The sequence below is a fragment of the Camelus dromedarius genome, chromosome 1, assembly GCF_036321535.1.
Source record: "Camelus dromedarius isolate mCamDro1 chromosome 1, mCamDro1.pat, whole genome shotgun sequence".
NCBI lineage: Eukaryota > Metazoa > Chordata > Mammalia > Artiodactyla > Camelidae > Camelus > Camelus dromedarius.
In genome coordinates, this window is record NC_087436.1 from 118,978,583 (window position 1) to 118,999,931 (window position 21,349).

The 21,349-nt window shown below is 54.8% G+C and overlaps 1 protein-coding gene across 2 annotated transcripts in view; it reads right to left on the reverse strand.

Moving 5' to 3' along the window:
- Positions 1–384: 384 nt before the first annotated feature.
- PPP2R2C (protein phosphatase 2 regulatory subunit Bgamma) overlaps positions 385–21,349 on the reverse strand; it is a 131,290-nt gene continuing 110,325 nt past the window's right edge. For both annotated transcript variants that reach the window (XM_031437702.2, XM_031437708.2), the window contains exons 7-9: positions 15,097–15,266; positions 11,129–11,220; positions 385–3,154 (exon numbers count right to left, since the gene is read on the reverse strand). In XM_031437702.2, the coding sequence (XP_031293562.2) occupies positions 2,863–3,154; positions 11,129–11,220; positions 15,097–15,266 (554 nt within the window). In that variant the 3' untranslated portion in view covers positions 385–2,862. The remainder of the gene's footprint in view (positions 3,155–11,128; positions 11,221–15,096; positions 15,267–21,349) is intronic.

A 21,349-nucleotide genomic window follows, 5' to 3' on the forward strand; every position in this document is an offset into this window, starting at 1 on the left:
CGTTGACAGGGTCAACAAAAGATCATGGGAGAGTATAAGAATATCTGGAAATCATGGCAGGCTGTGCTCACTTGCTTCAAAACAAAACAAAACAGCTGTCATTTACTGAGCGCTTACCTGCCAGCTTCTGTGCTTTGCAGACCATATCCAATTTAATTTCACTCCTCTCCCAACACGCTCAAACTACGAGGTCGGTAATAATCATTAGCTCCATTTCCTTGGTGATGAAATCAGGGCTCCGAAAGGTTAAAAGCTGCATTAGGAGCTGGAGGTAGGAAACCCTGGAGGTGAACCCGGCTTCCCACATGTACCCCTTGGCTCTGGATTGGGGACCCACCACCCCGGGGTTAGCCTCATTAAACACAAAGAGCATTCTGAGACTCATTTTCAATGTAACGTTTGTTATTTTATTGGAAAAAGCTGGTATTAACATATTTATAATTTTATTCAACAGTTGGATAACCTGTGAGACACCAAAGAAAACAAAAATGCACCTATGAGTTACGGAGTCCAACAAGGGCAGGTCTGTCTACGCTGGTACCGTGTACCCAGCGCCTCCGAGCGCCCAGTCCTCAGCAAGTACTGAAATAGAAACAAAAACCACCGAACAACTTCACAATGACTCTGTGAACGCCCATACATTCAATAAGAGCAGAAAAGGTAAACAGAGGAAGGAAGCGAAGTCTGTGACTATTTTACTGGTCCTTCTGCCATTGCTAGTTCTGCCCCTCTCCCCACAGCATCTTTTCTCAACACACATGTTATTCACAATATGCTTTGGACACTCTTATTGTCCAGGGATCCAAAGACATGCTTTTTCATCCAAGAAGATCTTTTTCTTTCTTTTCTCTCTTTTTTTTTTTTTTCTTTTTTGGCTTGATATCCAAAGTCTAAAACAGAGCAAGGAACCAGGAACTGTAGTAAGACCTCCTTTCAAATACAGTGGAAGATCTGTACCTTGTAGGAATGGTAAATGTTAAATCTATGATCTGACAGTAACCTCTAGCTGCAAATGTAAGTTTCCTCTCAGCATCTGAATCACAAAGGGAAATGGATTGCGCCAAATATCCCAGTAATTGTGTAAGGCCCTCAGAGCTGGATTTTGGCTTCAAATTTCTATACAATTTACCACATTCTTGAACCTCTTTACAAGGGAAAGAAAAAGGGATCCAATCCTGTGATTGTTAATTTTAATTAGAATAGATATGTACATATAATACTGTCCAGGTCACCTGGATTTTACAGTGGTATATAAACAAACATTCTTCATTCATGTTGACTTAAAAAAAAACCAATAAGCCATCTCCTTGTGTAATTATCGTATGGCTGGAAGTGAGTGCACATGCGTTTTGTGTTCTGACACACAAGTATATTGTTATCCGTTGAGAAAAATCTCAGGTTGGGTCTATTTCCTGGGTTAGGTTACATTTTGTTAAAAAAAAAAAAAAGGTGGATTCCGTCAGGCCTCTGCACTCTGTTTTCTGAATCAAAATGCAAGCCACGTGGTTCTGCTACAGTTCCAAGGACAAAGACAAGGGGGTGTGGCCGGCAAGGGAGCCCCCCCAGAGCCGGAGGAACTGTTCTGGAGACACCACATCCTCCGTGGCCCTCAGGTAAGTGTCCTCTGAGACTGTGAGTCGTTAAAGAAAAGCTATCCTCAAATGGTCATAACATGCAATTTTCTTTTGGAGGCAGTTTAGTGCAGCTGGAAGAGGGCTGGGGTACAGATGTGGGATGGAGATAGGGTGGGGTTCCTCATTACCAAACAGGTGAGGAGCCACCAGGGGTCTCCTCCATTCTCCCCGGGCCCTCCCCGTCCCACCTGCTCTGCCTGCTTCACAAGATGAAGAGACGTCTTCAGAACCTTCCAGGCTAGAACGCTGCTTTAACGTGCATCCCCTACGTGGTGGGTTGGACAGCGCCTTGTGGGAGGGAGGGGACGAGATTCCTGACTCCTCCGCTTGGTTGGCGCACGCCTTGGGCCTCAGTTTCTGCATGTGTACAATGGGGATGACGAGTTATTCACCTTTAATCCCTGGCACCTGGCCCAGAGCCTGGCACTCAGCGAGCTGTTGGCATTCATGGAAGAAATGAATGGGCCCCCACTTCACGGGGTCAGGATGAAGATTCAGAAAGATCATGGACGGAGCCAGTAGAGTTCCCACCAGGATGACAGGAGAGCTGGCAGAGCGGCTGCAGGGAGTAGACCATGGACCTGAAGGGCCGGCGCTGCGCAGGGCAAGCGGCAGATGCTGGGCGAAGGGTGGCTCAAAGGAGGCTAAGAGACACACACCCACATCCCCACCTCAAGAAACTGTAACCGACCTGGGATAGTGAAAGACATTTACATAACCCCAAAGAGGACTCTGCAGGTGCTCAGCATGAATTCACGATCCAAAAAGCAAAAAGGTGAGACCCTTAGCTCCGAGACAGTGGAAATTGCTCCATTGATCATCAAAAGAATCCCTGGCTGGCTTGTTTGAGCTTCGTTATCTGTCCCCGGAGCCCTGATCTGGGGCCAGGGAGGCGCGTGACAGAAACAGCTCCCGGGGCTCCCGCGTCCCCAGAAAGGAACCGCTGTGGTGAAGAATGAACGCGCAGACGTCCAAATCCTAATGCCGTGGGAAAGACTGCGCGCGGTTAAAGCACGGGATGAAAGAGGTGAACTTCAAGGCCGACAGTCGCGTCGGTTTACGATGATTCGTAGCTGTGAATCCTTTTTTTCCTGGTTTTATTAGACAACCCCCAGCAAAGGCGGTCCGGCCTCGGCCTCGGGACGCGGGAGGGGCAGCCCGGCGCCCCCTGGTGGCCGCTCGGCGCGTGGCCGTCGGACGGTCGCGCGGGGACGGCCCCGCGGGGCGCCTAGTGCATGTCCGAGTTCACCTTGTCCTGGAAAATATACAGGTTGTTGGTGGCCGCGATGGCGATGATGTTCTCGGCCGGGTGCCAGGCCGTGTGCAGGATCTTCTTGGTGAAGTCCAAGCTGTCCACGCTGATGTCGTCCCGCCGGCGCTTGCCGCCCACGCACACACGCCGCGGCTTGAGCACCGCGCGGGGCTTGCTGCTCTCCCGCGACGCCTCCAGGGTCACGTCCCGCTTGGTGTTGCGGTCAAACATGCGGAAGAAGTTGTTGTAGGCCCCGGTCATGATGACGCTGGTGGGAGAAGGAGAGGCGTCAGGCGGGGCCACGCAAGAAAGAAGAAATACCCGGGGCTGCAGGGCCATCTCCCCAGGACGGGAGCCCGGGGAGCAGACGGAGCCACGCCTGCCTCCGTCCCCACTTCCTCTGGGCGTCTCCTGTCCTCCCTCATCTCGGCAGCCTCAGCACACAGGCTCAGAGCCAGGGGCCGAGACCCCGTTAATACTCTGCCCCAAACATTATAAAAACATTCTCTTGGACTTCGCCCTTGAGTCCAGGAGCGAGAGCCCTAGACTTTCAATGAGACTAGGCAACACCAGAGCGAGGGCAAAGGGAAGTAAACACAGAAGGCTGCAAACTACACGGAGGGCTATGAACTCCGGGCTGACAAAGGGCGGGCTCCGGAACCAACCAGACCCGCCCTCGGGGCAGGGACCCGGGGCCTCCTGTTTGAGCCCTCGAGTGACTCAAGGAATGTTCTTCGCAAGCCACCGATGTGCCAGTGTTCACAGACCTCCCCCGTCCTGCTAGAGAATTTTATATTTGTCCATGCACCTCCCACCCCTTCCCTCACCTCTCCCAAGGAGAAGGGATTCCTGCTGGACCAGAGAAAGGATGTTAGTCTACATGGTAAGAGCTGGGAGAGAAAGAACACCAGCTCCATGGGCCTGGGCCTAGAGCAGGGGTTTGGGGTTTTGAAGCATCTAGGGGTGGGGCACACAAAATCACTGGGAGGCGGGAATGGCTTCCAGGAAGCAATGCTGAGGGTAAGGAAGGCGTCTTCTCCAATGTTCTGCAGGAGAGGTGGGTACAGACTGGGACTCCTCCTCCCTTTGGGGCATGAGCTGTGCTTCCTGAGACTGTCAATGCTCCGAGACGAGCCATGAGCACCCCTAGGTTTATAAGGGTTACGCACATGAGCTAGGCCTTCCATATCACCCAAGTTACAGGAATAATCCCGTGCAGAGGTGGGGGAGGTGCCCAAAGGCAGGGCTCCAGCTGGCTGGACCAGGAGAAACTGCTCTGCTCGGCACTGGGCTGGGCAGGGTCAGATGCTCAGGGTCCCTGGGTGATGCTGAGTCACAGGCTGAAAATGACACATGTCCTTGTCGTATGTTACCTTCTCACGGGAGAACCTGGGCTGATAAACTGACACCAGGAGAGTACAGTACGTGAGGGCCCAGCCTGTAGCATCTCTGTGGGAGACCACCTCCCCGGGCCACCCGAGAGTGGGCAAGTTGTGATTGGAAGTCACCTGGCTCCTCACCTGTGGACCATCTCTTAGTGTTGGTCCCTTCTGGATGGTGACGGCCAAGGTATGGAGTGGGGAGGCCCCTCTGCTGCCTGGTCCCTGAAGCTGCCCAAGGAGAGGGGTCTCCCCAGCGGAGGGTAGAGGGTGGGGTGACATGTGTCTCCTAATGGGGTAAGACAGCACTGTGTCTCCCCTCTCACTGTGAAGTCTGCCCCTCCGAGTTCCGATTCTTCACAGAAAGGACCTTTGACTTGGCTTGAGGCCTCAACAAGTTGGGGCCAGGAACTCCCTTTTGGTTCCAGCCTACAAGCAGCTTCGGGGGCTGCCCGTGCCCAAGCTATGTGGTTCCTGGAGGTGGCCGTGCGCCGATGAGGCCAGCCGTGTGCCAGGGCCCACAGTCTGCAGTGTTAATGTTTGGTGCCACGTCCCCTGACACCCAGACTGCTTTCTCTGACCTTGTATTCAGAGATCGGTGGGTGGGTGGGTGTCGGGAACAATGAGGATGGAAGACCCCCTCTATCAGGCAGCTTTTCTGGGGGCCCAGGCAGCAGGGGGCGAGGCTCACCTGGGCCCCAGCAGAGGGCAGAGGGCACATGCCAACTGGGTGACTGGAGAAGAGTTCCTTAAAGAGGCTGTTTCCAAAGGTTCTGGAAGGTTCTAAGGGAACACAGGGAAAGTGCAGTGCCCTGGGACGGGTACATTTGGAGATTCTGATACCACCCCGAGGCGTGAGGGGTGAGGGGAGGGAGGAATAAATACCCTGCTTCTCTCTTTATTCTCAGACATTCCAGTGTCTCCGGTGGTCAAGCCCAGCCAGAAGCCAGCGGGCACAGAGGCCTGCCGACACAGCCCCTGGGCTCGGCCTCCAGGCACACTCTCTGCGGAGGGGGGGTGGGGCTGGGGTTGGGAGCTGGGGGGGCAGGTGGAGACCTCTCCCGGCTCACCTCACAGCACCGATGCCCCTGGGTAAGCGTCCACCTGTGCCTCGTCCTCCACACCAGGTGGGGGCTCCTGGGGCAGGTGTGTCTTGGGTGAGTCCCCAGGGCCTGGCCTGGCCTCCTAGCAGGGAAGCGGTCCTTGAAGGGAAGACAGCCCCCAGCAGCCAAGCAGCAGCAGAGCGGAGCCCCGGGGCGGGGAAGGAGAGCTCCTGGCACAGGTGAGGATGAGGGAGGGCGCAGTAAAAGCTTTGTAAACCGAAGGGACTGAAGGGCCAGAAGCTTCTCTTACTCACGGCCAGACCTGCAGGTCCAGACGGTACCTGCCCCCAGGAGGTGCTCACTAAGTATCTGCCAAATGAATGAACGAATGAATGCATGCATGCTGTGGAAAGGTCGCACAGTCACAGCCGCCCTTGGAAGTCTTAGAAAAGTGTGAAATGACCTGCCCAGTTATCCCCCTGGACACGGACAGGGGACAGACCAGAGGTGAGTGGAGGGGAGCTATCTGGGGGAGCTCTGTGGGTGGCCCTGGGACAGGAAGGGGGCAGTTAAGTGGTTCTACCTTTTTAAGAGATTTATCTCATCTCTGGAGGTGAAGGGAGAGTGGGTGGAGAATTCTAATGTACTTTCTGGCTCTGCTCTTTTCTATTCTAAAACCTTAATTCGTGTGAATAGACCCGTGTGCTGTAGAGACAATGACATAACACCTGTGTGGAGGTGCGGGGCGGGCGTGAGGAGCCCACCCCGCGATGCTGCGGGGAGTGGGAGGATGCCCTCCGTGTCCCTCCTTCCCAGAGAAGCCCCTCTTGTGTCCCTAGTCGGCTCGTCCGGGGGGAGGCTGGGTTGGCTCTGATGCCCCCTGAATTATGTCCCAACAGTGTGATTCCCCAGAGTGGGCTGAGCCTCAGGATGTCCCAGAACCAGAGCAGACCTGGCGCCTGAAAGTCACTGCAGCCCAAGCCCGGCACCAGTGTGTGTGTGTGTGGGGGGGCACTTGCCCCCAGGGATCACCAGCCAGGATGAACTCTGACCTCCCGACTCAGGGCAGCATCCCCGTCAGGCCTGTCTTGTTCAGAGGACAAGAGGGGGGCCTGCCCATGACCCTGCCAGGTACTCCCCATCACCCCCATGGCTGATGTCCACTGGCGTCAGGCTGGGTCACAGAGAGGGCCCCTGCCAGCATAGCACAGGGACTTACACACAGCAGGTCAGTGTGGATGGAGCCAGGTGGGCCCCTTCATGAGTGAGGGACTCCTGCTTTCGCTCCTTCCACAGCCCTCCCTGATTACCCATGGTGCAGCCCTGGGACACTGGGGGACACTGGGGGACACTGCTGAGGCAGCAGCAGGAGCAGGTGGACTCTGTCTCCCCCAGGGAGAGCCAGGGCTCCCACCCTCCCTCGGCTCCCCCTCCCTGTGCCGGGCTGTGCGGGTAGGGCTCTCACGTTGTCCTGTGTGGTGGTCGCTCTCAGAGCCTGTGCAGGAGAGGGGTAGCCCCGAGGGGCGCAGACCCATCTGGGAGCTTGGAAAATCACACCAGCCCGGCTGGGGGTGGGCACAGCAGCCTGGGGGTGGGGTGAGCTCTGGTTTCCAATCTCACAGGCTGGGGGGGAATCTGAGAGCCCAAGGGCCAAGGCCTCCCCTCCCTGGGCCCAGAGCAGCTCTACAGACAGAAAAGGCGGAGTCCACCAGCTCAGCCTGGGCCCAGGAGCCGGACAGGGGCCCCGATGCTGGCTGACTGGGGCTGCTAACTGGCCTCACTGTCAAGATGGGGACACAGACCGTTCTCTCTCCACCTGCTTTTCTTGGGCCCAAAGACAAAGACAAAGGCAAAGGCATGCACTCAAGGGCAGGCAGTGTAGATGGGTGTGCCCCAAGGGCAGGCAGTATGGACGGTGCTCAGGTTGGGTCCGCCATCCGGGTCCAGATCTCAGCTCTGCCCCTGACACGCTTCCTAGCTCTCTGGGCAGCTTTCCTGCCTATAAAATGTGGTAACGAAGGACCCCAGCCCTTGGTGAGCATGGATTAGATAACACGGTAAAACACTTGAGAGCAGTGCTGGGCTCAGTAAATCCCGCCTCCTGTGTGTATTAAATGGCAACCGGTGTTTCTGGGTTCTAACCATCCGTGTGGCCTGAAGCCCCACCGGGCCGTCTGTGACAGGGAGCCCCAGACTAGGGAGGGGGCTGGAGGAGAGAGTGGGTGATGGGTTCCCAGAGAGAAAGGCAGCTGGTCCTGGTTCTCTGAGGAACAGCTCGCGGAAACCTGTGGGTGTTTTCACACAACACCCAGGCTTTTCCTGAGCCGTTGGGAAAGGGAGAGTGAGATCTTAAAGTTACTTGCAGCCCATGCAGTGGCCAGTCGTCCTTACACGCGGGCGCAGGGTCCAGCTGACACCTCCGGGGAGGACGGAGCCCCCTCCCACGCCCGCGGCGAGAGGCGGTCTCTTTCACCTGGGAACGCCAGGTCCCAGCACCCTGCAGACACTGCCAGGACAGAGTGGCCCACTGCTCCCATTCTGAAGTGTTCTCTAACATTCCAGAAGGTTCTTTCAACAGGGAAAAGGGCAGTCCCTGCCCTGGCTGGCATCTAGGCAAGTTGCATCCCCTCTGGCAGCCTCACGTGCCTCATCTGCATGTGGGGATCACGACGCAGGCTGCGCTTGTCCCCTGTCTCTCCTCTTCCTCTGGGGAAAGGTGCCTGCCCCACCCCTGTGGCTCCGGAGGGTCTGTCAATCATGGCGCTCCACCCTGCCCCCCCGCTGGCCAGCTGTGGCCTGCGATAATCATGCCCATGCTGACTGGCCCCAAAGTGAGCATGTGACCCAAACAAAGCCAATCGGATCCTTCCATGAGAATGTTCATAGACCCAGGAGAGGGACTGTGGGCTATTTGGGGTCAGTGTCCCTAACAGCAAGGGGAAGCCATTTGCAGTGGGAGAGGATGAGGCTAATGAGTAAAAAGAAGTAGGGAGGCACAGGGATGGGAGTGGACAGAGAGGGGATGGCCCCAAAGGTCCAGCGTGAGTCCTGGGGCAGCCTTGCCTGCAATTCCTCAGAGCAAGCTTAGGCTTGTCAGATTCCTGCAACTGGAAGACACAAATCCCTTCCTCCCAGGCAGACGAGATCAAGGAGAGCTTCCTAGAGGAGGTGGCATTTAACGTGGGTCTTGGAGGCTAGGCCGGGTTCTTTCAGACAAGACAGACAACAGACCCCTGTGTGCAAATCATCGGGCTATCTGCTGCCAATACGGAGCCATGGCCTTGCCAAGAGCTTCACACACAGGGTCTCATTCTCAAAGCAGCCCCTGAAAGTCATGGTTTATTAGAACCGCTTTCCAGGTGAGCAGACTCAGAGAGGCCTGGAGGCTTGTTAGGGCATGCAGCTGGAGTGCCCCCAGAGCTGCTGCCCTCTCTTCGCCCCCGGGCTGCCCATCTAAGTCTTGTTGGAGTTGGGTAAGGGACGCTGGGAGGGCTGTCAGATATCCACTAGCTCTGTGCTGCCTTCTACACAGCCCGGACCCCGGAAGCTTCCCATGAACATGAGCAGGCCAGGACATGCTGAGCCTGAGGAATTCAAAGGTTTGCTTTGGTCTGCGAGGGTGGGGTCCTTGGAGGACAAAACTTGCTTCTGCCCTTAGCCTCTGAGCTCCTGGAAGGCAGGGACCAGGCTTCATCCTCCTCTGTGAGGTATGCCAGGCTCCTAGGATGCTTTCAATGAAGTGGAAGGAGGTGGTATTCCCTGTGCCTCCCAGAATGTTAATGGCCATTGACTGGACACTCCTGAGGCTCCAAGTGAGGGGTTCAGGATGGGCTGAGCTACAGTCCCACTCCCAGGGGCACCCCAACCAGTGGGGAAGGCAAACAGACGCAAGGTGAACACATGTAATAAATGCAGAGACACAGAAGGAAAACCCAGGAGGCTGGGGTGGAGGGTGGTCAAGGAAGAGAGGATCCCGAGGGCTTCCTGGGGGAGGTGGCCTTGAGTTGAGTCAGTAAAGCAAGGTAACAGCAGGAGTGAGCCAGGTGCAGTGTGGACCGGGTTCCAGGGGGTGGGAACAGAGCGGGTTGTGGAGGGGGGTGGCAGGGACCACCGGGGCTGGGGCAGCTGGCATGTGAAACGCATGGCAGGAAGTGGTGGGTGAGAGGCGGGACAGCTGAGCTCCACGCTGGGCACCTGTCCTCCAGGAAGAACTTGGAGTTCAGGTCTCTGGGAGCTCTGCATCTCCTATTCATGGGCGCCCCCTGGTGGTGATGTGGAGGCAAGGCCGACAGTGTTCACCATCAGTAGGGAGCCCAACACAGACACATAGACACAGACACAGACACAGACACAGACACAGACACATACACACACACACACAGACAGACAGACACACACACACACACACACACACACACACACACACACACACACAGTAATACTGGAAGCCCCTTCAGCCAGAAATAAGTCCCTTTTCTGAGATTCTGATAGAACTTCCGTCCCAAGACCGGCTACCCGTGTTCGCCGGGGAACCCCCAGTGTGTCAGCCTGGGCGCAGGCCCTGCAGGGAGTGCCTGTGTCCCCCCTGACCCAGCTGTGTCAGCCCAGTCCCAGGCCAGGCCCTCCGTCTGAGTTTCTAAGTGTCCTTCAGTGGAGCCTCCCCCCGCACCCCCGTACCCACCATGCTGGCCCCTCTGATGTGATCACTGCCGTGCCCGGAGACCCCAAGGACCAGGTGAGCCCAGGGTGTCGGCAGCAGCTCCAGAAAATCCCCCTCCCTGGGACACAGTGGTTTGGCCCCATTTGGGGCCCCTGGAAAGGCCCCCTCCAGGTCCTGTCTCTGTGGTTCCCGGTCCCCCTCCCCCACCGCCTTCTCTGCCGGTCCCAGCGTGCCTGTGCCCAGAGCCACACAGGGTCACAGCACAGAAGCTCTCACAGGACCAGGGCAGCACCAGCCACACTCAGAACTTGGGGAGAGCCCTGCCTGCCTCTGGCCAGACACGCGTGACTGACGGGGTCCATGGGATGGACACACCCCTGACGGCGGCTGAGTCGAAGGCTGCCGGCTTTCACTCCACCCCTTCTCACCCACCAAACCAGCTCCGACTGTGAAGTGTGGTGGGTGACAATCTGATACACTGGCCAGTGTGGTTTCCATCCCTGCCTGGTCACCTGGGTCCCTGCCCTGGGTCTCCCTGTCCACACCTGCCCTGGGTCTCCCTGTCCACACCTGCCCTGGGTCTTTCCTGTCCACACCTGCCCCGGGCTGAGCCAGGTGATGGGGGAAACAGGAACTCACATCAGCCTCAGGGCCATTTCCCAGGTGGGTGGGGCTGTGAGAGTGGCTGCCACTGCAGAAGTCCCCTGGCCCCAGAACGTGCAGGAGCTGTGAGTGGTCCCCAGAGCCCTGCTGGGCCTGAAGCTACAGCATAGTGGCTGGAGGGGGCGTAGACCAGTGGCTAAAGCCCTTTGCCCCTGGGGCTTGGGCACCAGGAGCACCTCTCACCCCTGACAACCTGGGGAAGGGGCTGTGATGAGGGTCCTGAATTTGGCTGAAGATGTCTCCACTACCACTCAGGAGAGGGGGCTCCACGTGGACGCTAGGTGTGGTCTCAGAAGGTGAAGTTTCATTTCTGCACTTGAACTTGAGAGCTGAGAGCTCAAATCTGCTACAAGAAAGGCTGGGCCTCCTTGGAACACCCTGATTCATCAGGCTTGAGAACAGTGAACTCCACGATGCATTCCGCCCAGGTGACCAGCTGGCTCCACTGGGCAGAAAGCCCCTAGTTAGGCAGGATGGGGTCGGCGGTCTGGGGTTACCTGTCACTCCCGTTCCAGGCACATTCAAACTTGTCAAAAATACAGTCGTTCTCATACAGGGAGCAGAGCTTGCTCCGAAGGTAATCGTGGACCTGGTGAGAGAAGCAGACGGGGTGAGTCAAGGAGGGGGTGTTCCCCAACAGTCCTGGCCTCCCTCCATGAGGAGGGGCTCACTGAGCAGGGCTATGCCCTCCCGGGTCTGGATCGCACTCCTGACTCAGCCACGCACGTGGCCAACCCCTGAGCTGTGGCCAGAGAGGGGACAGTCACAGTGACAAAGGGAACAACATCAGAGAGGACCAAATCCTGGCTCTGCCCCTCCCTGGCTGTGTGATCCTGGACAAGTGACTTCACCTCTCTGAGCCTTGGCTTCTTGGCTTCACCTTCTTAGGGTGAAAAGAGGGCAGACCTCATGGGCTGTTCTGGGACCACTGGTAGGAGACCGCTTGGTGCAGGGTCATGCCTTCTGGGGACCATCGTCACCAGGAGCATGATGGTGACCATCATGGAGAAAAGAGGAAGGAGAATTCAGTCATCTTAATGATCTCGGCAGATGCCACCTGTCCTGTTTTATGAGACACTGAAGCTCAGAGAAGTTAAGCAACTGCCCCAAACTCACACAGCTTGCAAGTGGAAGACCAGCACCCTCTCCCAGGGTGACCTGACACCGCAGGAGAGACAGTAGTGCCCTATGACTGGCGGCCACAGCCTGCAGCCCGATCCCACCAGCTCTGTGCCTGGAGGGCTCCCGGGTGCTGGCTCTCTGCAGGGACGCGGCCCCGCCCTCTGCGTGGGGGAAGGGGCCAGCGAATGGGTAACATGAAGCCTGAACTCCTAGCTCTGCCCTTACTGCGTGACCCAGGAGAGTCACATAGCCACTATGAGCCTCAGGTTTCCCATTAGAAAAGAGGGTCATGAGCCTCCTCCCCTGGAGAAGAGTGTGAGTGTTCGAGGAGACGAACTTTGGGCAGAGCATCCTGTAGGTATTTGCGGCCCTGATTAGCTCAGAGGGAGGGAGAGAAAGAAATGTGCACCCCTGCTGGGCAGCGGCACTGGCCCACAAACCAAAGATCAAGTATAGGGAGGGCAGGGGAAGGAAAAGGAGGCTTGCATCCTTTTCTGTCTCAGAACCTCTTATTCATCTTGAAAAACCCAGCTCCGGGCAGCCTCCGCCTTTCAGATAGGTGCCCCCACCCCCGGGAGACCAGCCCCACGGTCTCCCTGGTGAGTCTCCTGGCCTGCGGCCACACCAGGCTCTGGTCCACTGTGCTCCTGTTGTCTGGGACCCTTGAGGGTGAGGCCGCAGCTCCTCCTTCCCTCTGAGCCCAAGGTCTAGCCCGGTACAGAGCGCCTGCCCAGTGTGTGCAATGACCAAGATGAAAGGGGATGACTTGGTCATCCCAGGCGCCTGACTTCATTCCCTGAACAGACTGTAGGATGCTTGTGTTCAGCCCTCCAGGTCTGCATTTGTGTGAGTGCTCTTTGCATCATCACGACAGCCTCACGGATGCACTGGTCCTAACACATGTGCTGTTCTCTCTCCTATATACAGAGTGCCTCCCGCCCGCTGGTGGCTGGGTAGGGAAGAGGGTGAGCTCTGCAGTAATAAAGACCAATCTAGTCGGCCGCCTGCTACTCTACCATCATTTAAATCAGATACACCATTTAACTCAATTTTCACCAAATAAAATGGGAGAGGGAGAACACAGGTCCCACCTCCCAGGGCAGCTGGGAGGCTTAGAAGATGAAAAGTGTGCCAAGGACTTAAATCAATACTGCACATGCTGAGGGCTGGATCACTCAACCCCCCTGCCTACCCCTTTCTCTCCTGCCTCCATCAGCCACAGAGGCTATAAACTATTCATTTTCTCAGTCTGGTCATGGACTCATTCTACCCAATGAGTTGTAAGAAGTCTTCTGAGGAGTGTTCTGGGAAAGCTTTTGTGCTCCTGATAAAACATATAATAGATCTAACTGGCCCACATTTTCTCTAATTTTCTGCCTGGAATGTAGGCATACTTCCTGGAGGTATGGCAGCCATTTTTCCATCATGAGGTAACACACATGAAGGTAGAAAACCAACACACAAATAACTGTGAACTAGATGACAGAAGTAGCTGTTGAGATACTGAGCAGATCACGGAGCCACTCACTGTTCCTGGATACTCTCCTCCAAGCTTGTGAAGGAAGAAAATCCCCTATCTGTTCAGTACTGCAAGTCAGCTAAACACAATCCTGCTATGCACAATTTCTAGCACATAATAGCTAAAATATGTTAGCTATTATGTTTGTTTTATGTAACTTATTATTTTAGAATCGACAGGTGAGCTGGGCCGGAAGCCAAGCACCCAGATTTGGGCTTCGTCTTGCAGAGCAGTGATTCTCCCCCTTTACTGGGTCCTCTTGTGCTTTGGGACTCTGAAGACTCTGGACTCTCTCCCCACAAAATACCCATATTAAACATTGCCCCTTGTTTCAGGATCCATGGTCCTTTGCTGACTATAGGAACATGAAAGGCTGAACGGCTAAAGGGGCTGGAAACAGTAACGCCCTGCGGCAAGCCCTGGAAGGATGCTGGGAATGGTCAGTCCCACAGGCCTGAGCAGGCATGACGTCACTCCTGCCCCAGTCTCTGGCCTCTGCCCTTCCTGAGAGTCAGAAGAGAGGCTGGTCCCTCCTTGGGGTGTCAGTGGGAGCACGGGGCCTGCTTGGGTTAGAAGTGGAGGAAACACTTGCGGCTCCCAAAGAGGCCTGCTCACGAATCCATCCTGAGGAAGGGGTAGGAGCTGGGGGGCGGGAGAACACACCAGCACCGCGGGGATGTCCTTGTGGGCACTGGCTGCCAGGAGCACGTGTGTCCCAGGTCAGACTCTGAGCACCCGGTCCTTCCCGCTCAGCTCTGCGCCCCTTCTCAGTGGGCCCCCTTCTGCCTCCCCGGACACCCCCTGCCCCAGGCCTGGGCAGAGAAGGGAAGCGGGGTGGGGGGGCTGCAGGGCTTCCACTGGGCTCTGAGTCTGTCACCGCTCAGCCCTGAGGCCGCTCCTGCACACCCTAACCTCTCAGTGCCCTCAGTCCCCTTTCTGCCAAGTGGGACCCACGGCACGCCCCGAACAGGGGCAATAAGGAATAGAGGTGACAGATGTGTGTGGCTGGCACCCCGTGTGCGCCCAAGCAGCTGGTGACACTGTGAGGCTTTGGCTGGGGCTTCCGGTGGGGCGTTTCCCCACTCACATCTCCATGATCAAATCCTACTCATCCTACAAGGTCCAGCGCAAATATTGCCTCCTCCAAGAACCCTCCCAGGATTTTCCCAGCTAGAGACATAACTGGACAGTTTTAAAGCACTTTAAAGATGGTCGCACCTTTCTTTCAAGTCCGTGCCTTATTTTAACTTCACATGCACTTTGTTTTCTAGTCTCTAATATAGCTGGATGTATCATAACAACAACAACACAATGACTGTCCGGGAAGGTGTCCCATGTGTCAGCCTATATGCCTGGCTTCAAAAGCCCGGGCTGAGGAGTGTGAACGTAACAGGCCCCCGTCTCGCCCCCGCACGCACTGTCTAAGGTGCTCCCTGGGAGAGGGCAGCGCTTCGCCCGCCTTAATGGTGGGACTGCAGACACTGGCTCCCGGAGGGACACCATCATCTGCACCCTACAGCTGAGCCCAGCACGATGTTCATCTTTGTCCCCGGGGCCCTGGACTGCAGGGCAATTTAGCCCTGCCTTTGGCAGGAGCCAACAGATGACACAGGTTCCCGGGAGGCAGAGCCAAGCAGGCACCCCGCCCTCAGCTGAGCTACACGGCCGGGGCTGCGCTGCTTGATTGCCCAAACCTCAGTGTCTTCACGTGCAAAACGGGCCTGTGAGAGCCACCCTCCATGTGAATTCGCGACGCAAGAAAGGGCGGCTGGGGGTCTCGCGCTGGCAGAGGGGCTCTGAGGCTTTCCAGACCGCAGCGCCCACCTGATAGGTCTCGATCGGGCGCGCCTCCATGTTCAGGTCCCAGACCTTGACCGTGAGGTAATCCCGGGTGAGCATGTGCCGGCCGCTGTGGCTGAACTTCACGTCCGACACAGAGGAAATGATTTCTGAGAAGAAGGAGCGGTTGCTGGGGTCCTCCGGCTCTTCAAATACTGCGGAGACAGAAACAACCATGTCACTGGGCCAAACCCACCCATGGGGTCCGAACCATAGGTGAGTCTGCTTCCACCTTGGGCTCACATGGTGGGTCATTCATTCATTCATCAAACCTATAACTAAATACAGGTCAGACACCAGCCCAAATGGCTCCTCCAAAGAGAGAGGAATCATGTTCCTTGGAAGAACGTTTCTGAGCCTTTACTCTGAGCCAGATTCTATGCTGAGCCCCTTCCTGTGCATGACCTCATCTAATCTCCCAGTAAAAATGTCAGGTTTGTACCACTATTATTCCCATTTTATAGCCAAGAAAATCGAGGCGTGGATGGCTAAAAGCCATGCCTGAGGTCTCAGAGCTGGAAGTGGCGGAGCTGGGATCTGAGCCCACAGCTGCTCTCAAAGTGCTGCGCTCTACTGCCACCTGCTGGCGATTCTGGACACCAGGACTGTGAGCTGTCCGGGCATCCTCGAATGTGCTGGACTCCACCCTGGACTAGGCTGGGCACCGTTTGTGGCTCTAACTGGCCCCGGGGCCTCTGTTCACAGTGTCCTGGGCACTCACGGTAGAGCCCTGCGTGTAGGTACATTCTTTCCAGCTGCCACGGGGTTGTAGCGAAGTCCAGTCTCTCCGCCACAGACGCAGCTCCAGCCCCGTCTGCTGCCTGCCACCCACCTGCTGTTATCTGAGACCGGTTGCTCCACACAGGGAGTTGCTTTCCCGGCCTCTGAAGACAACAGCTCACTGCCCCTGCTGGAGATCCCAGTCTGGGACATAGTGGGCAGTGAGCGGCTCCCCGGGCAGCGTCCCCTTCCACCTGCCCCCTCCCCAAACCAGGCCTTCCTGACACACGGAGGTGGCCATGCAGCAGGACTTCCAAGCTCATGTCTGTTGCTGTCTGTCCCACAGTCTGCTCACCAACACCCTTACTGGCAAATCAGATCCTGCAGTGGTCCTGGTGCTGGAGCCTGGTGGAAACAAAGGTCCCTGCTGACCAAGCGTTAGGACTTGGGCTGCGGACAGGCCTAGGGCTCAAGGAAGAGGATGGGGTGGTGGGTTGGCAGCCATTTATAGCCAGTCTCGAGGGATTTAAATATTTGGCACCCCGTCCAGCTTCCCCATGGGAACCGGCCAAGTGGCTGCCCTCCTGCTGGCCTGTTTCCAGCCAATGAAATACTACTCAGTGATGAAAAAGAATAAAATAATGCCATTTGCAGCAACATGGATGGACCTAGAGATCGTCATTCTAAGTGAAGTCAGCCAGAAAAAGAAAGAAAAATACCATATGCTATCATTCATATGTGGAATCTGAAAAAAAAGAAAAAAGAAAAAAGAGGACACTAATGAACTGAACTGCAAAAGAAACAGGCTCACAGACATAGTAAACAATCTTGTGGCTACCCAGGAAAGGGGGTGGGAAGGGGTAAATTTGGGAATTTGAGATTTGCAAATGATAACCACTATATATAAAAATAGACAACCCCTCTCCAAATTTCTTCTGTATAGCACAGGGAAATATATTCAATATCTTACAATAACCTTTAATGAAAAAGAGTATGAAAATGAATATATGTCTGTATATGCATGACTGTGACGTTGTGCTGTGCACCAGAGACTGACACATTGTAACTGACTGCACTTGAATACACAACAACAACACAGGAAAGCAGAGCTGATCACACGGCCCCAGAGGCTCACAGGAGTGTCCTTCCTACTGGCCCCTCCTGGTCACAAAGTCCCACATCCCACTTCCCAGGTCTGTCCCAGGCCCTGACCGCCCCCATCTGGGAACCTGTTCTCCCTCTTGTCCAAGGAAGACACTTGCTACTGTCTTTCCCAGAAATACAACTCCTGTTCAGCCCACCTCTGCAGGGTGTCTGGAAACATTTTATGCCATCGGATGCTCCCGTGTGCCACTGCCTGCGTGCAGTCATTCATTCTCTCAGTTAACCAGCCTGTACTGAGCGCCCACCATAAGCCGGACACTGTTTGAGGCCCTGGGATGCTACAGTGAGCCACACAACACTCCGCCCTCCAGGAGCCCACAGTCTCCTCCCAGAGGCACACAATAAAACTCAGTGACCTGTGATGCCGTAAGGCAGTGGTGAGCACTGGAAGGAACGATAAAGCAAGGGAGGAGACAGAGAGAAGGGGGCTGATGATTTGGATGGATGGGGTCTCTGTGGGAGAGAACATGTGAGCAGGGATGTGAATGAAGTGAGACACCAGGGAGGAGGACTCCAGGCAGAAACCATAGCACGTGCAAAGGTCCTGAGACGGGGGGAGCTATAGCCAGAGAAAGGCGTGAGCAAGAGGCCGTAAGCCAAGGGAAGAGTGTCATCTCATAGGCAATGGGGAGCCACAGAAGGGCTTGAAGAGGCGGGGGTCGGGGGATGGCAAGCTGTGGGTCTCTCCGGGATTCCCCTCCCAGCGGTGGCAAGGAGACCTCCTGGTGGTTTTAGCCTTGAAAACCTCTAATTTCTGATTGGTCATCTCACATAATCGTGCTTTGCACTCTGGTAATAGTAATTACACTGACATCTTTGTTTCTGCTGGTCTAAATAGTCCTAATTAAGCCAAAAATTAAATCAATGACATTCCCCTCTTCTCCCAGATGCCTGGAGTAAAGAAAAAAAATTCAATACTTGATTTCTTACTTAAAGTGATGAGATGCTGTGTCGTCTTTAAATGAACAAGGGTCTAAATCAAGTATTTGGAAGAAATGGGGCAGAGAGTTTGACAGCAGAGTGACCCCAAACTCTCAGCAGGGACCTGGTGGCCCCAGCATTGCCCCAGGTGGGAACCCTCTCTTGATTGAACTAGCATCTCTGTCACGAGGTGTCAGACAGAAGGTAAGATATAAAAGTGTAAGTGGGGGGGTCTGTCTCTCGCACCCTGACTTTGTACCCCTCGCATCTCCGTGGTGGTTTCCTCCAGCCTCCACCGAAACCACTAGGGCTGGTCCAGCTCAGTCCGCCCCTGCACCCTGCAGAGCTCCTGGCCTCCTTGTGGCGGCAGGTAGGTGGATGGGACCACAAGCATAAAGGGACACCTGCGCCAGGTGACACAGACCCCTGGGCTGTGTCTTCTGCCAGCTGTAAGGAGCAGGAAACCACAGGCTTACAGGCTGAGAGGATGAGCTAACCACTGAGAACAGAAGCAGCGAACAGCCCCCTCAGCCTCAGTGCTGACTGATGATCCTTGGGCGTTTCTGATGTTTTTCTTTTTAAGCCCAAAAGCACCAGAACTGAAGAGGATCAGTGGGAAGGGACATTAACAAGCCTGAAACATTTACACCTAGAAGATCTCAGTTTTCAAACATTTCTATGAAATTGCTGATACAAGTATTTTTTTTTAATCAAAAGATTGCAGAATCTTCTATTTCATATCAGTCCCTTCCCACCTCTCCCCCCACTGCACACACACCTCATCCCCAGGGCATTTGTAAGAGATAAGGGTGGGGGGGGGGTCTCACTGCAAACTGATAGAATCACTAAGGACATTTCACAGTAATTATTGCTGCCAAGAGTTTAAAGAGTCGCGACTCAGAGCCCCTGTCACCCGCACTGGGCTCCATCCCACCTCTCTCCCTGCCCTAATTATCTTAAAGTTGGAGGGCTCTGAATCAGCAGAAATCTCCGTCCTATCTCAGTTTTTAAAACCTGAAGTACAGTCAGTTTACAATGTTGTGTTAATTTTTGGTGTACTCCATAGTGATTCAGTTATATATATATTTATTCTTTTTTATACTCTTTTTCATTATAGGTTAGTACAAGCTATTGAATATGGTTCCCTGTGCTATATATGAGGACCTTGTTGTTTATCTATTTCATATGGTCCTATCTCTTTTTAAAAATTAAAAAAAATTTTTAAATTGAAGTATAGTCAGTAAACAATGTTGTGTCAACTTCTGGTGCACAGCGTCATGTTTCAGTCAGACATGTACACACATGTATTCCTTTTCATATTCTTTTTCACTATAGGCTACTATAAGATATTGAATATAGTTCCCTGTGTTCTACAGTATAAACTTGTTGTTTATCTATTTTATATATATTAGTTAGTATCTGCAAATCTCAAACTCCCAATTTATCCCTTCCCACCTCTTTCCCCTCTGGTAGCTATAAGTTTTCTATGTCTGTGAGTCTGTTTCTGTTTTGTAAATAAGTTCATTTGTGTCTTTTTTTAATGGTCCTATCTCTTTCTAATGATTTTGCATAATTAAGGCTCTTGCAGCCCTAGCTGGTTCCCTGACAAGCACATCTTCCTTTCTGGGTGTCTCACGGTGTTGTTGCATCACTCACAGGGGCAGGGTGGGGAGCCCCTTCCCTGCCATGCTCGCCAGCGTGAAGTGAAGGGTCCCGGGGAGGCTCTGAAGCACCTGTGATCTGAGGAAATAGAAATGAAGCCTCAGGTGGGGCCAGCCTTCCTCTCCAGCCTCACGCACAACGCTGATGCGTCCCTCTTCTGCTTAAAGTCCTCCATGGCTCCCAGTGCCCAAGGATCAAGGTTCTATCTCCTCTAGGTAGCTGACAAGCTCCTTCCTAATTGGGCTGCAGCCAGTCTGCTGCCCCAGCCTCACATGCCCAAATTCCCCTCCTGCAGCCACATTCCAATGCCTTTTCCCAGGGTCCCAGGGTCCAGAGCCTCAGATGGGGTGAGACAAGCAAGACCCCCAGGGGACCTTATTGAACAACTAACTCTCAGGGTCCATCGTGCCTTAGGCATCTCTCTCACCTCATCCTAGTCCTTGCCCTGCCATGTACCAAGCAGTAGAGCAGAACAAAGCGCCGTGTGACCTCAGGTAAGCCCCTGAACCTCTCTGAGCCCAAATTCCCTCATCCGGAGAACCAGCAGGATGTGACTCCCAGAGGTAACACCTGGAAGCACCTGTTCTGTGAGGGACTTGAGTAGATGCTCCATAAAACTGTGTAGCTGTTTTTATATTTATTTTTTCACATTGTTTTCTCTCCCTGAAACTTCCTTTCCCATTTTTTGCCCCTATCTTTCCTATCAACTCCTACACATCCTTCGGAACCCCAGCTCAAATGTCTTGTTCTTTGTGCTTCTTGTCCAGATGCCTTCCAAAGAAAGTAAATGCTCACACTTGCTTATCAAAGAGCCCCAGGGTACCCTCTTATAAGTCATTGGTGAAGATGCATGGTCACCTCATGGGGCTGTGAGCTCCTGGAGCAGGGGGTCCTGCCTCTGTCATGGGTCATCCTGGCATCCCTGCCCAGCCTGGAGCCAGGCTCAGAGCTCAGACTCACTCACAGAGTGGACAGAACCTCCAGGTGCTGCCTGCCCATGTGGTCTCTTCCCTTTCCAGACAAATTTCTCCCTCCACCTGATATGATTCCACTTAAGTTTCCAGGCCCAGCAGTGAAGCTTGTATCTGCTGGAAGTGGCCTCTGAGGGCCTGTGGCTCTTGCTTGGTGTCACTCTGAGTGGCACCTGCTACATACCACTCTTGTTGTCAAAATGGTGGATGGTCTTCTCCGGGAATTGGTGGGGAGGTGGGGGTTAAACTGAGCAGGCAGAAATTATCAGATGGGTCTGGGGTGATGGGAGGTTCAGGGTTAGACGGAAGAATTGCACTGGCTTCAGCCACACAATCAGGACACAGTGCAGTTGGTCTCAGTGAGACCGCGGAGAGGATCACAGACATACGGAGGTGGCGCTGCAGGTCCGCGGAGGCGGAGAGCACAGGAGGAGACAGGCTCGAGGAGTAGGTGGGTACTGCCTGGTCCTTGCTCTTGGTTGCCCTGGCAACGGGTCCCTCCTCTGCTCTGATGTGTGAGAACATCCACGTGAATGAGGACACATGTGTCCAGGCCAGTCCCGCCTCGGGCGCCAGGAGGAACTGGGGTCGGGGGGCATCCATGCAGCAGCAGGAGAAGCAGCGGGGTTGTGGATCACAGGGGACCCCTGGGTTCCCGGCACCTGTCACTCCCCATGATGCCACTGTTGGGGGGGTGTCTCCTACGAGGCTGCCTTCCCGCCCCTGACCCCCTGCTCCCCCTGCCACTGGAACAGCTGAGACTGTGCAGAGGGGGCAGGGACAGTGAGTGACTCATTACA